The sequence below is a fragment of the Pan paniscus genome, chromosome 12 (assembly GCF_029289425.2).
Source record: "Pan paniscus chromosome 12, NHGRI_mPanPan1-v2.0_pri, whole genome shotgun sequence".
Lineage (NCBI taxonomy): Eukaryota > Metazoa > Chordata > Mammalia > Primates > Hominidae > Pan > Pan paniscus.
In genome coordinates, this window is record NC_073261.2 from 56,103,824 (window position 1) to 56,116,962 (window position 13,139).

The window sequence follows — 13,139 nt, forward strand, 5'->3', positions numbered from 1 at the left end:
TGGGCTCAAGAGATCCAAAGTTCTGGGATTTACGGCGCCCGGCTTTGTTATTTTTATTTATTTATATATTGATTTATTTGTTTGTTTGTTTGTTTATTTTGGCTGTTCCATAAACAAGAGCAGGGATACCCGGCTGGGCGCGGTAGCTCACGCCTGTAATCCTACCACTTTGGGAGGCCGAGGCGGGCGGATAACGAGGTCAGGAGATCGAGACCATCCTGGCTAACATGGTGAAACCCCGTCTCTACTAAAAGATACACAAAATTACCCGGGCGTGGTGGCGGGCGCCTGTAGTCCCAGCCATTCGGGTGGCTGAGGCAGGAGAATGGCGTGAGCCCGGGAGGCCGAGCTTGCAGTGAGCCGAGATCGCGCCACTGCACTCCAGCCTGGGCTACAGAGCTAGACTCCGTCTCAAAAAGAAAAGAAAAAGAGCAGGGATACCCACCGGTGGAATACCCGTTATCTCAATTTTGTACAAGGAAAACGGAATTCAGAAAGGTGCCTAGAGGACGCACCCCTCCGTCCTGGCCAATCGCTGAGGACATAACCGGAAGCTCAACGATGACCGAGGCGCTGAGATATCGCGAGGTGAAATGTAAAAAGTGCCAACAATCCATTGGCTAACGAGGTCGATAACGGCAGACGCAAGACGCCGGGCCTACCGCGGGAGCGTGAGGGAAGCCGCGCGTTGCGTTCCAAGGCATCTGTGAGCCCGCGGAGTATACACCATGAGCAAAGCTCACCCTCCCGAGTTGAAAAAGTAAGTATGTGTGAGAGCCAAACCGAACTGGTCAGTTATTTGCGTCCCGCGAGTCCCTTGGTTCCCTCTCCGTTAGCCGAATGTCTTGAGCCGCTTCACTTCATTTCTTCTTCCGGTCCGAGGTCGCCGGGATCCCGGCCAGGCTCCCGCACATGAGACGTGAAGCCCGCGCAGAGCTCGCGCGTCGGTGTGGTTACGGCCGGCAGCCACGGCACCTCCTTCCGGCCGACTAGTCTCCAGGTCCCGCGGTCCGGCCCCTGGTCACCCGGCGCTCTCCCTCGTTCCTTGAAGATCTCCAACGCCACCTTTTGTTGAACATCTCGAATAGTATCATGTTCTAGATAGACGGCTAGAGGGGGAAATTCTCTAAAGGAACTAAGGAGGGGCTGGAAGGGAAGGAAGTGTTTTTAAAACTACGTGAGGCATCAGAATCCGAAAGCCACTTTAGTCTTAGCAAATGTGTTTGTAGGTGTTTTGAGCTTTTACTTAGAAACCTCATTCCTTTTTCTTGCCTTCTTTTACGTTAAGCTTGAACGTCGTGTTATCTTGCTCTGATGTTGAAACTATGTAAGAACATTCATTTTTCTTTTTTTTTTAAGAACATTAATTTTTTCTAGTCAGAGAAGGCTAATTTTTTGAAGTTTTTTCTACACACCCAGTAAAGTCAAACAACTTTAAGTAGGAGAGCCTTACTTTAGGTAGGACTCAACGTAAAGCTTTGAACTCCTCAAATACTTTTTGAGTGGACTTAACAGGTTATGTGTTTCCTGACTACGTTTCTGTTTTGCTTATACTTCCTGATGCTGGAATTCTACATGTATTAGTTGGATTGCACAAAGGATGCAAAATTTTTACAGGGATCAGTTTTTTCTGGCGTAGCATGCGGTTGGCTTCGTGTATAGTTAATGTATTACCAGGCCCATGGAAGTCAGACAAAAGGTAAAGTTCCTATTTAATAATTTTGCGGCCGGGCACAGTGGCTCACGCCTGTAATCCCAGCACTTTGGGAGGCTGAGGCGAGTGGATCACCTGAGGTCAGGAGTTCGAGACCAGCCTGGCCAACATGGTGAAACCCCCGTCTCTACTAAAAATACAAAAAATTAGCCAGGCAGGTGGTGTAAGCCTGTAGTCTCAGCTACTCCGGAGGTTGAGGCAGGAGAATCGCTTGAACCCGGGAAGCGGAGATTGCAGTGAGTCAAGATTGCGCCATTGCCCTCCAGCCTGGGTAACAAGACCGAAACTCTGTTTCAAAAAATAATAATATTTTTGCATTTAAAGGTCCATTTGTATCAAAGCCATCTTTTGTATGAAAACTACTTCTATGTATATTTTAGTTAGGTCTGTTAAGGAATTAATTATTAAAACATAAGCCCAACGCGGTGGCTCACGCCTGTAATCCCAGCACTTTGGGAGGCCGAGGCGGGCGGATCACGAGGTCAGGAGATGGAGACCATCATGGCTAAAAAGGTGAAACCCCGTCTCTATAAAAATACAAAAAATTATGTGGGCGTGGTGGCGGGCACTTGTAGTCCCAGCTACTTGGGAGGCTGAGGCAGGAGAATGGCGTGAACGCGGGAGGCGGAGCTTGCAGTGAGCCGAGATCGCGCCACTGCACTCCAGCCTGGGCAACAGAGCGAGACTCCGTCCCAAAAAAAAAAAAAAAAAAATAGAAGTTACCCAGAAATTATTGTGAAAATTACTCTTTTTATCTGAAAGTTATTTTTGGTGATGTAAGTATCCTCTGGATTCATCAGGGACTGGTGAAATGGTGACTTTTTTTTTTTTAACAAAAAGACCATTCTCTACTTGTAATCTAAGATTTTCTTTCTGGTTCATAACATAGTTTTTGAAAATTTCAGAGAAGGAGGCTAGTTTTAATACCTTTCTCTTCTCATCCCTAGGTTTCATGAATTGTGAAATCCGGTCAGATCTGCCGCCAAAATGACTTAAAAATTTTTTCTTCCTTTGCTTTCTCACAGATAGCATCTTCTTTTACACCATTATGCCCTCCTTCTGGTGTAGCATAACTCAGGTGTTCTTAAATGGGGAGTAGGGAATCTGGTGCTACCGGCTTCTAGTGAGTAGACACCAGGGATGCTGCTAAACATCCTACCGCTTATTCGACTGCCCCCAACAATACAAAATTAACTGGTCCCAAATGTCAGTAGTATAGAAGTTGAGATACACTGGCTTAACTGAATTCTTCCTTCCACTTCTTAAAATTTGCTGCCACAGTAGTCTTGCCAGTGACTGCTTTAATAATTTATGACAGTATGCAAAATCGAGTCTGTACTTAACCCAGCATTCAAGCACCAAACCTTATAGCTGCTAATACTCACGTATTCCATTCTCCAGTCAAACTGAACTATTTGTGTTTGCTCTCACTTGCTGTGTGACTTTGAAAAATTGCTTTAGCTTTTCCAAGCCTAGTTCTCCATCTGTAAAAACGGTGGAAATGATAGACCATAATTGCAAAGTCGTTGTAAAGATTGTATAAGATCTTGTGTGTTATATTTGATACGTTTTATGTATCTTATTAAAATATAGTTTACTTCATGTATATATATATATATATATACATATATATATATGTGTGTTTTTTTTTTTTTTTGAGATGGAGTTTCGCTCTTACTGCCCAGGCTGGAGTGCAGTGGCGCGATCTTGGCTCACCGCAACCTGCGCCTCCCGGGTTCAAGCGATTCTCCTGCCTCAGCCTCCCGAGTAGCTGGGATTACAAGCATGCACCACCACACCCGACTATTTTTTTTTTTTTTTTTTTTTTTTTTTTTTTTTTTTTTTTAGTAGAGACGGGTTTTCTCCATGTTGATCAGGCTGGTCTCGAACTCCCGACCTCAGGTGATCCGCCCGCCTTGGCCTCCCAAAGTGCTGGGATTACAAGCATGAGCCACTGCGCCCGGCCCATAAATATATTTTTACTTGTAAATGTATCTACTCCCTCCTTCAGTCATGCTCGTTTTATATTTACATTTTCCCATGATAATCCTATACATTAAAATTGAATAAGTGCCCCACTTCGTGGCCCATATACTAAACATCTTTTTTTTCATTTTTTTATATTTTAAAATTTGAATGAAATTTTTAAAATTGAATGAAATTTTATGTTTTCTGGCCTATAAATGGAAGAGATTAAAAACTGATTTGACTGCATGGCTTAATCTCGTATTCCACTAAAATGGAATTTTTTTTTAATTCATATCGTTTGAAGTTTCAAATGTGCATTTATTATTCTAAAATATACTTAAATGTTGAGGACTACCCTGAACATTTATGCTTGATGCTTTAATATTAAATAAAAGAACACTACTTATTTCAAATATAAAATACCTATTGAATTGGATATGATTTGATTACTGTTTGCTGTCTTTACAACTTAGTTTTGGAAATAACCAAACGTAGGCAAGTCTTTGTTTTCCTCTTGTGACTATAAAATCCAATCATTGAAAATTAGGTCAATGAGACCAGATGTGGTAGCTCATGCCTGTGTAATCCCAGCAGCACTTTGGGAGGCTGAGGGGGAGCATATTTTTTGAGGCCAGGAATTCAAGACCAGCCTGGGCAACATAGTGAGACTCCCATCTCTTAAAAAAAAAAAGAAAGAAAGAAAGAAATTTAGGTCAATGAAACAACATAGTATTGAACAATAAGAATGTAATTCACATTAGTATACTCTACTTAATGTAAATTAATATAGTCTAAATATGTTTTATTTTTATTGCCTTTCCTCTTCCCAAATTACTTTGCTTCGTAGAATGTCTAATTTAGGTAACCCTTTATGCCCCCACTCTTTTTTTCCCCTGAGACAGTTTCGCTCTATTGCCCAAGCTGGAGGGCAGTGGCGCAATCATGGCTCACTACAGCCTCAACGTGGCAGGCTCCAGTGATTCTCCGACCTCAGCCTCCCAAGTAGCTGGAACCATAGGCATGTGCCACCACCCCCAGCTAATTTTTGTATTTTTGGTAGAGATGGGGTTTCACCATGTTGCCCAGGCTGGTCTCAACTCCTGAGCTCAAGCAGTCCACCCGCCTCAGCCTCCTAAAGTGCTGGGATTACAGGCGTGAGCTACCTTGCCCTACTCCCTCACTCTTTACAGCAATACATTTTTTTTACTATTTTAGATTTCATTATTCCCATTGTATAAATTTTAGCAAATTATCTTAACTATACCTATTTACTTGTTTATGCTTAAATTTTTTTAATTGGTTATATAATCTTTACCCTTTTCCTTTTTCAGATTTATGGACAAGAAGTTATCATGTAAGTTTGTTGTTGTTTTGGGGTTTTTTTTAATTATTTAATTGCTTTTTACATGTGTCTTAGCAATATGTTTGGAGCAACTTTATAAAAATTTAAAGCGGCCAGGCGCGATGGCTCACGCCTGTAATCCCAGCACTTTGGGAGGCCGAGGCAGGCGGATCGCAAGGTCAGGAGATCAAGACCATCCTGGCTAACACAGTGAAACCCCGTCTCTACTAAAAATACAAAAAAAAATTAGCCGGGCGCAGTGGCGGGCGCCTGTAGTCCCAGTTACTCGGGAGGCTGAGTCAGGAGAATGGCATGAACCCAGGAGGTGGAGTTTGCAGTGAGCCAAGATGGCGCTACTGCACTCCAGTCCGGGCTATAGAGCTAGACTCCGTCTCAAAAAAAAAAACATTTAAAGCACACAGGACCTGTAATTCACATCCGTTAATTAAGCAGATTACTTAATCCTAACTAGACAATTTTATTTACCTAATTTCTGATAATTAATAAATTTAACAGCACTTCAGGCTTTATCTTATGTAAGCCCTTCCTCACTTTGGCAAAATTAACAGGATTTATCAACCTTTTTTCTTTAAACAAGCTACAAAGGACTTAGACAAGGAACAATTATCTTGTTTCTTGGGAATATGTAGGAATAACATTTGTTCAATTTATCTAAAAATCTGACCCACACAGTACTTGAAATATATGTAGGGGAAAAAACCATGAGCGTTAGAGGTAAGCAGCCTTCAGCTTGAATCTCACTTCTATCATACAGTAGCTGTATAACCATGAACCCAGTTACTTAAAAGCTCGGGCACGGTGGTTTACACCTATAATCCCCCAGCACTTTGGTAGGCCAAAGCGGGAGGATCCCTTGAGCCCAGGAGTTCGAGACCAGCCTGGGCAACATAGGGAGCCCCCATCTTTATAAAAATTTTAAAAAAGCTCTGAAGTTTAGTTCTGTCCTATAAAGTAAGGATAATACTACTTTTTAGGATTCTTATAAATTAAAATGTGGAAGTAAATACAAAAATGTTTAACCCAGTTCTTGTCATACAGTAAGGATAGTGGGTTTCAGACATCTCAAATACTTGTGTTTTATCCCACCTGATTTTTAGTGAATGCTTGGTAGCTAATGGAATGTTTTTCTAAAACTTCTTTTTCTCTTTTTAATAGTGAAATTAAATGGTGGCAGACATGTCCAAGGAATATTGCGGGGATTTGATCCCTTTATGAACCTTGTGATAGATGAATGTGTGGAGATGGCGACTAGTGGACAACAGAACAATATTGGAATGGTGGTAAGTAAAGATACAAGAGTTCTCTTGGAGATTTCATTTTTCTTTTGGAATGTGTATTAACTTTCCTGGTTAGTAACCCCCAGAAATGGCAAATAACAGGCAAGATTAGACTTTCCATCTCCTTTTTAGTTGAACATACGGCAGTTACTCAGTATGAACCAGTAATATCCTGCTTACCTGTAGGTAAGATCTCAACTATACAGAACCTAAGGTCCTAGCGCTTGAAATAGCTGTTGGAAATCCTTTTTGAGCTTTATTCTGCAATAGAGGCTCATAGTTGGTCCTTCATTAGAGCAGTAGTTCTGAAACCTTAATGTGTATATGAATCCCCAGGGAATCTTCTTAAAATGAAGATTCTACTTTAGTAGGTATGGGGCGGAACTTAATTAAGGTTTTGCATTTCTACTAATGCCTAATGCAGATCTGCCAGTTCACAGATAACACTTTCTGATTTTACTTGTATACATAGTTAACCTGGATTTTCTGGTTTACCACACCCAAAATTTTAAGGTAGCCAAGGTAAAAGTTACAAGGGATAATCACAGTGACAGTTATTCACATGAGAGAAAAAGCAGGAAAAAATAAAAAAGCACATACTGAGCCCTCATAGGATTAAACATTCCTACATTCATTGGGCCGTAGTTTTAGTGATTGCTGAAGAAGAGTTTTGATACCCAGACTTTGAGTCCCTCTTTGTCTAACACAGGACAACATACCTAATAAAGCGGTAAGCCCAAAGTTCTTGAAAAAGGTGAACCAAAAAGGACAACTTACTTTTAGCAAATTATTAAGCATAAAGACCTCCAAGGAGTGGTAAGAGTTGCTAATTATTAGCCTTGATTTATTAACCTTGATTTTTAAGTTTGAGCAGTAAAGTTGAAGATAGACCTATTTTGACATCTCTGCCTGTTTAATTTTTTTACATACCATTCTTTCCAAGGTTTGTGTTATTACTTATTTCAGATACTTTTTCATTACTGTATTTTGAAAAGCAAATCAATAGTTATGACTGAAAAAACAGTTTAGAGTCTCCAGATACCACACTGTACCCCCAAGTTTCATGTAAATTGACTTGTCTTTCAGGTATATTCCCTTGTGAGCTTCTGTTGAATAAGGCTGCCAGCATCATTAGTAGCCAAGTCCTTTTAAAAACATTTTCTAGATACCCCAAGATTTTCCTCCAAGCCCTTATTTTTACAAATAAATTTTCATTCTAATAGAAGGTAGATTAGGTTTTTAGTTCCTTGCAACAAATTTGCTGAAAAGGATTCAGGAAGAACTTGGCACCTAATTGTCAATTCTGCTTTGAGAAGATTAGAGAATTATGTAACACACTGCTCATTGGAATTTTATCAGAGAAGGAATAGAGCATCCCTCTGGCAATTTTCCCCCTAAACTTTATGGATTTTATTTTCTTTGCACAGAAATTGGTTGAAAGCACTGCCATCCCAAGTCATTTAAGTAATGATTACCTACTTAGTGTGTTGGGCAGCCTCCTGTTCCATCTCTGAGGTTTATGTGACACACACACCCCCCCAACCTCCAGCCAAAGAAAAAAAAAAGTTTTTATCAGCAGACAGTAATTCTTGCTGCTGAGTCTTCACTTTGAAAAAGAAATAATAACACATCAGACTTCTTTAATAAAAGACATTTTAAAAGGCAAGAACAGAGATGAACTTTTTGACTTTTCTAAAGTTGGAAGAAGGGAAACAAATAGGTTAAGGTTTTGTTCATTTTGTTAGAAGTTGTTTAACAAAGGACAGTTGGCTTCATTATTACCTTGTCCAAGTCAGTGATCCATTGAAGCCATTGAAATTACTTAATACTGTTTTATTGCAGTTATGTGTGTGTTGGCTGGGCACAGTAGCTCACATCTATAATCCCAGCACTTTGAGAGTCTGAAGCAGGAGGATCACTTGAGCCCAGGAGTTTGAGATCAGCCTGGGCAACATAGTGAGACCTCATCTCTACAAAAAAATTAGAAAATTAGCCGGGCATGGTGGTGTGCACCTGTAGTCCCAGCTACTCAGGAGGCTGAGGCAGGAAGTCGAAGCTGCAGTGAGCTGAAATCACACCACTGCACTCCAGTCTGTGTGACAAAGCGAGATCCTGTCTCAAAAAGGATGTGTTTGTTTTCAGGAGTGAGTTTGTTTTTAACCTGTCAGCTGGATCGTTACCTAATAATGATAATCTCAACTATCTTCTGAGACATCCCCAGAGTTGTCAGTGGCATCACCTCTATCTTACTTTTTATTATGTTACATAGTTCAGGCACTCTTGCTAGGGTTGTCCTTCTGTAGCATCATTGAAGCACAAAAAAGGGAGCAGTATGTAATTCTGGACCTGATGGTTCAAGTTTGATTTGGAGAATTAGGCCTCAAACACAGTGGCAAAAGAGGAAGAGCACTACAACAGGCCTCCTTTATCCTCAGAGTAGGTACCAGAAACCACAGATAGTAGTGAACCCTATGCACAAATTTCTCTGTGTGTGTGCACGCGCGTGTATGTGACGGAGTCTCACTGTGTCACCCAGGCTGGAGTGCAGTGGTGTGGTCTCGGCTCACTGCAACCTCCGCCTCCTGGGTTCAAGCGATTCTCCTGCCTCAGCTTCCCGAGTAGCTGGGACTACAGGTGCACACCACCACGCCAAGCTAATTTTTGTATTTTTAGTAGAGACAGGGTTTCACTATGTTGGCCAGGCTGGTCTCAAACTCCTGACCGTGTGAGCCACCTGCCTTAGCCTCCCAAAGTGCTGGGATTACAGGCGTGAGCCACCGCGCCTGGCCAGCACGAATTTCTTTTTACTTCTTCACAATCTCACAGATAGAAGATTCGTCCTTACCATAAATCTTAGCAGTCTCAACATATGATTCTTTTTCTTATTAAGTCAAGAACTTGTACCTTTTCACTTAAAGGAAGCACTTTACAGCTTCTCTTTGGCATATCCATATTGCCAGCATCACTGCTCTTATACTTTCAGGCTAGTATTAAGTAAAAAAAAGGGTTACTTGAACACAAGTAACCCTTTGATACCACAACAGTCAATCATAAAACTGAGATAACTGATTAATGGGCAGCATGGAGATGCTAGACAAAGGATAATCCACATCCAGGGACAGTATGAGGTATCATCACACTGCTAAGAACAGCATGCAGTGTAAAACTTACGGATGTCTGTTGCCGGGATTATGCATTTAATGTTTTTGGACCACAGATAAGGTGGGACAAAGTTCACCATCTAGCCTTATTTTCTAAATATTATGTGACAAGACAAAGAAATATGTAAATTTAGCAGGGAGCTAGGCAGGAAGGCTAGCTTTTCTTGCTTTGGTAATGAGATGTGATGTTCAATATCTGTTGCCAAAAAAAAAAAATTGAGAATTTAAAATTCTGATAACTGGCCAGGTGCAGTGGCTCACATCTGTAATCCCAGCACTTTGGGAGGCCAAGGCAGGAGGATCACTTGAGACTAGGAGTTTGAGATAAGCCTGGGCAACATGGTGAGACCCTGTCTCTACAGAAAATTTTAAAATTAGCCCAGCTTGATGGCTCATGCCTCTGGTCCCAGCTACTTGAGAGGCTGAAGTGGGAGGATCACTTGAGCCCAGGAGGTCAAGGCTGCAGTTAGCTGTGATTGAACCACTGCATTCCAGCTTGGGTGACAGAGCAAGACCCTGTTTCAAAAATAATAATAATTAAAATGAAAATTCTGATAACTAGGTAAGCATGTTTCTACTCCTGGCTTATGCTGGGCATGGTGATGTGCACCTATAGTCCCAGCTACTCAAGAGGCAGAGGCAGGAGAACCACTTGTGCCTAGGAGTTTGAGGATGCAGTGTGCAGTGATTGTGCCTGTGAATAGCCACTGCACTGCAGCCTGGTCAGCATAGCTAGTCCCAGTCTCAAAAAAATGGAGGGGAGCTCTGTTAACTTAGAAGAAGAGTGTCAATCTTTAGACTCTTTCAGTTCCCATTGACATTTTCAGGGCACTGTGTTTACTGGTTTTTGTTGTTGGTTTGAGATAAGGTCTCACTCTGTCACCGAGGCCGGAGTGCAGTAGCATGGAGCTTGGTTCACTGTGGTCTCAACCTCCCTGGGCTCAGTTGATCCTTCCACCTCAGCCTCCCCAGTAGCTGGAACCACAGGTGTACACCACCACCCTCAGCTAATTTTTGTATTTTTTGTAGAGACAGGGTTTTACCATGTTGCCCAGGCTGGTCTCAAACTCCTGGGCTCAAGCTATCTGCCCACCTGGACCTCTCAAAGTGCTGGGATTATAGGCGTGAGCCACCATGCCCAGCCATTCTTTTTTAAATCTGCTCTTTACTACCTTATCATACTCATTGCTGATAACTGGCTGCCAGGTTCCAAGACACTTATCCTACCAATTGTGTTCCCTTCTGTCAGCTGCAGTAATCACATGTGAGTTCTTTTATTCATATTTACCAGGTTCTTGAGCCCTCTGTGTGCCTGCTACTATTTTAGGCACTGGGGTTTTGCACCTAAGTCCCTGCCCTCATAAAATTTACATTTGTATGGAGAACACAATAAATCATAGCGTATGTGTAAATAAAACAAGCATGATACTGTGAGAAAAGAATAAGTTACAACTACTTCTACTCTAGCTGCCTATAAGCATAGCTCCACTTTGAATCTTTTTGGAATGCCTCCATTTCTAATAAACACCTCAAATTATTACATTACCTATCCTTTCTCTCCCCTACATTACCTGTTCTTTCCCTCCCGTACCCCTCCATTCACCTATCCAATTCTACTTGACTGATGGGTGATCTGTCGATTATGATGATCTACGGTCTATTAGGGACTTACTGTTTTTAGTCCCCTAGCCTTCCAGTTTCGCTTATTTTTCTACCCCTCTTGAATTCATTTACCAGCTGATTCATCTATACTCTGATAAGTTTGTCTGTTGGTTTGTTTTGGTTTTGGTTTTTTTTTTTTTTTTTTGACAAAGGACAGTTTCGCTCGTTGCCCAGGCTGGAGTGCAGTGGCGCTATCTTGGCTTACCGCAACCTCCACCTCCCAGGTTCAAGTGATTCTTCTGCCTCAGCCTCCTGAGTAGCTGGGATTACAGGCATGTGCCACCACACCCGGCTAATTTTGTATTTTTAGTAGAGATGGGGGTTTCTCCATGTTGGCCAGGATGGTCTCGAACTCCCAACCTCAGGTGATCCAACTGCCTTGGCCTCCCAAAGTGCTGGGATTATAGGCCTGAGCCACCACGCCCCCGATAAATATTCTTATCTTCATTTATGGCTTATCTACTAGGTCAAGCACTGTTCTCCTAGGGCCCTTTTTTTATAACTTCTCTTTCTGCCTCTAGGTTCTGTCCTATTCAAACTTTGGTGTATTTATATAATATCTTGTTGCAGGGACACTTATGATTGTCATTCCCCCAAGTGAAACTCTCACTGGCTCATTGTTAGTTTCTGATGTCCTCCAAACACTAAGATTGGCATTTGAAGCTTTCCAAGATTGAATGCCAACTATCTTTGTTTCCTGATTCTCTTCATGAACTTTTTACTGCATTCAAATTCGATTACTTCCTTATCCTCTCATACTTTGTCTTCATCTTAGTTCTGTCTAGAATTTCCTAAAATCTCCTTTTCAAAATTCTGCCCAATTTCCAAGACCCAGGTAAAATGTCATTTTCATAAAGCATGCCTTTCACAATTTCCCATCCTGGTTTCTTCCCTAAATGATCTCATACCTCCAAACTGTACCTAACATACTCTACTGTACCTATTTTACTCATTAATTTTTGGATCCCATAGAGTCAGGGATGGGCATTTAAATTTGAGTCCTGCATTTTAGAAGGTGAAATTAGGGCCAGGCGTAGTAGCTCACGCCTGTAATCCCAGCACTTTGTGAGGCTGAGGCAAGCAGATTACTTGAGGTCAGGAGTTTGAGACCAGCCTGGCCAACATGGTGAAACCCCGTCTCTACCAAAAATATAAAAATTAGCTGGGCGTGGTGGGGGGGTGCTCCTGTAATCCTAGCTACTTGGGAGGCTGAAGCAGAATTGCTTGAACCTGGGTGGCAGAGGCTGCAGTGAGCCGAGATTGCGCCACTACACTCTAGCCTGGGCAACAGAGTGAGACTGTCTCAAAAAAAAAGGTGAAATTAGTCATTGGAGACTTGGCATTAGAATCTCATAAAGCAAATTGTTAGCCTTAAATCTAAAATTGTTAGCCTTAAATCTAAAAGATGTCTAAAGGGCTTAGAGTTGTTTGGTGTCCCTGTGGCTTGAACAAACCTTTGCAAACCGACATGTAATATTAAAAAACCATTAATGATTTGGTGAAAATTCTTAAATCATCATAGTTATGTCTGTTACCTGAGTTGTTCTTTTCAAATTTATTTTTCTCTTTCTTAGGTAATACGAGGAAATAGTATCATCATGTTGGAAGCCTTGGAACGAGTATAAATAATGGCTGTTCAGCAGAGAAACCCATGTCCTCTCTCCATAGGGCCTGTTTTACTATGATGTAAAAATTAGGTCATGTACATTTTCATATTAGACTTTTTGTTAAATAAACTTTTGTAATAGTCAAAAATGCTTTCTCAGATGTTCTGAATATAGAATATCAGCTCTCATTCCAATTTTTTCTAACATGAATTTTCCTGGTTAACACTGATTTCAAAGGGTTTTATGCATTAAAGTGAAAGAATCTTATTAAATGTGAAACATGGCAAGGATTCCTTTTGTCCATCTTTCAACACTGAACAGATAAAGAAGTTACAAACATGAGTGAGTTTCTTCTAAAACACTAATTTTCACAACTTAAGAATAGTA

The 13,139-nt window shown here is 41.3% G+C and overlaps 1 protein-coding gene across 3 annotated transcripts; it reads left to right on the forward strand.

The window, feature by feature from the left end:
- Window positions 1-318: 318 nt before the first annotated feature.
- SNRPG (small nuclear ribonucleoprotein polypeptide G) lies at window positions 319-12,900 on the forward strand. 3 transcript variants are annotated; one of them, XM_008956356.5, is made up of 4 exons: window positions 319-760; window positions 5,014-5,036; window positions 6,201-6,325; window positions 12,720-12,900. In XM_008956356.5, exons 1-4 carry the CDS (start codon window positions 729-731, stop codon window positions 12,768-12,770), a joined length of 231 nt encoding a protein of 76 aa, XP_008954604.1. In that variant the 5' UTR covers window positions 319-728; the 3' UTR covers window positions 12,771-12,900. The 3 variants fall into 3 exon arrangements, with proteins under 3 accessions (XP_008954604.1, XP_024783517.1, XP_034809241.1); XM_034953350.3 differs by having other exon boundaries at window positions 677-1,699; XM_024927749.3 differs by lacking the exon at window positions 5,014-5,036 and having other exon boundaries at window positions 617-760.
- The last annotated feature ends 239 nt before the right edge of the window (window positions 12,901-13,139 follow it).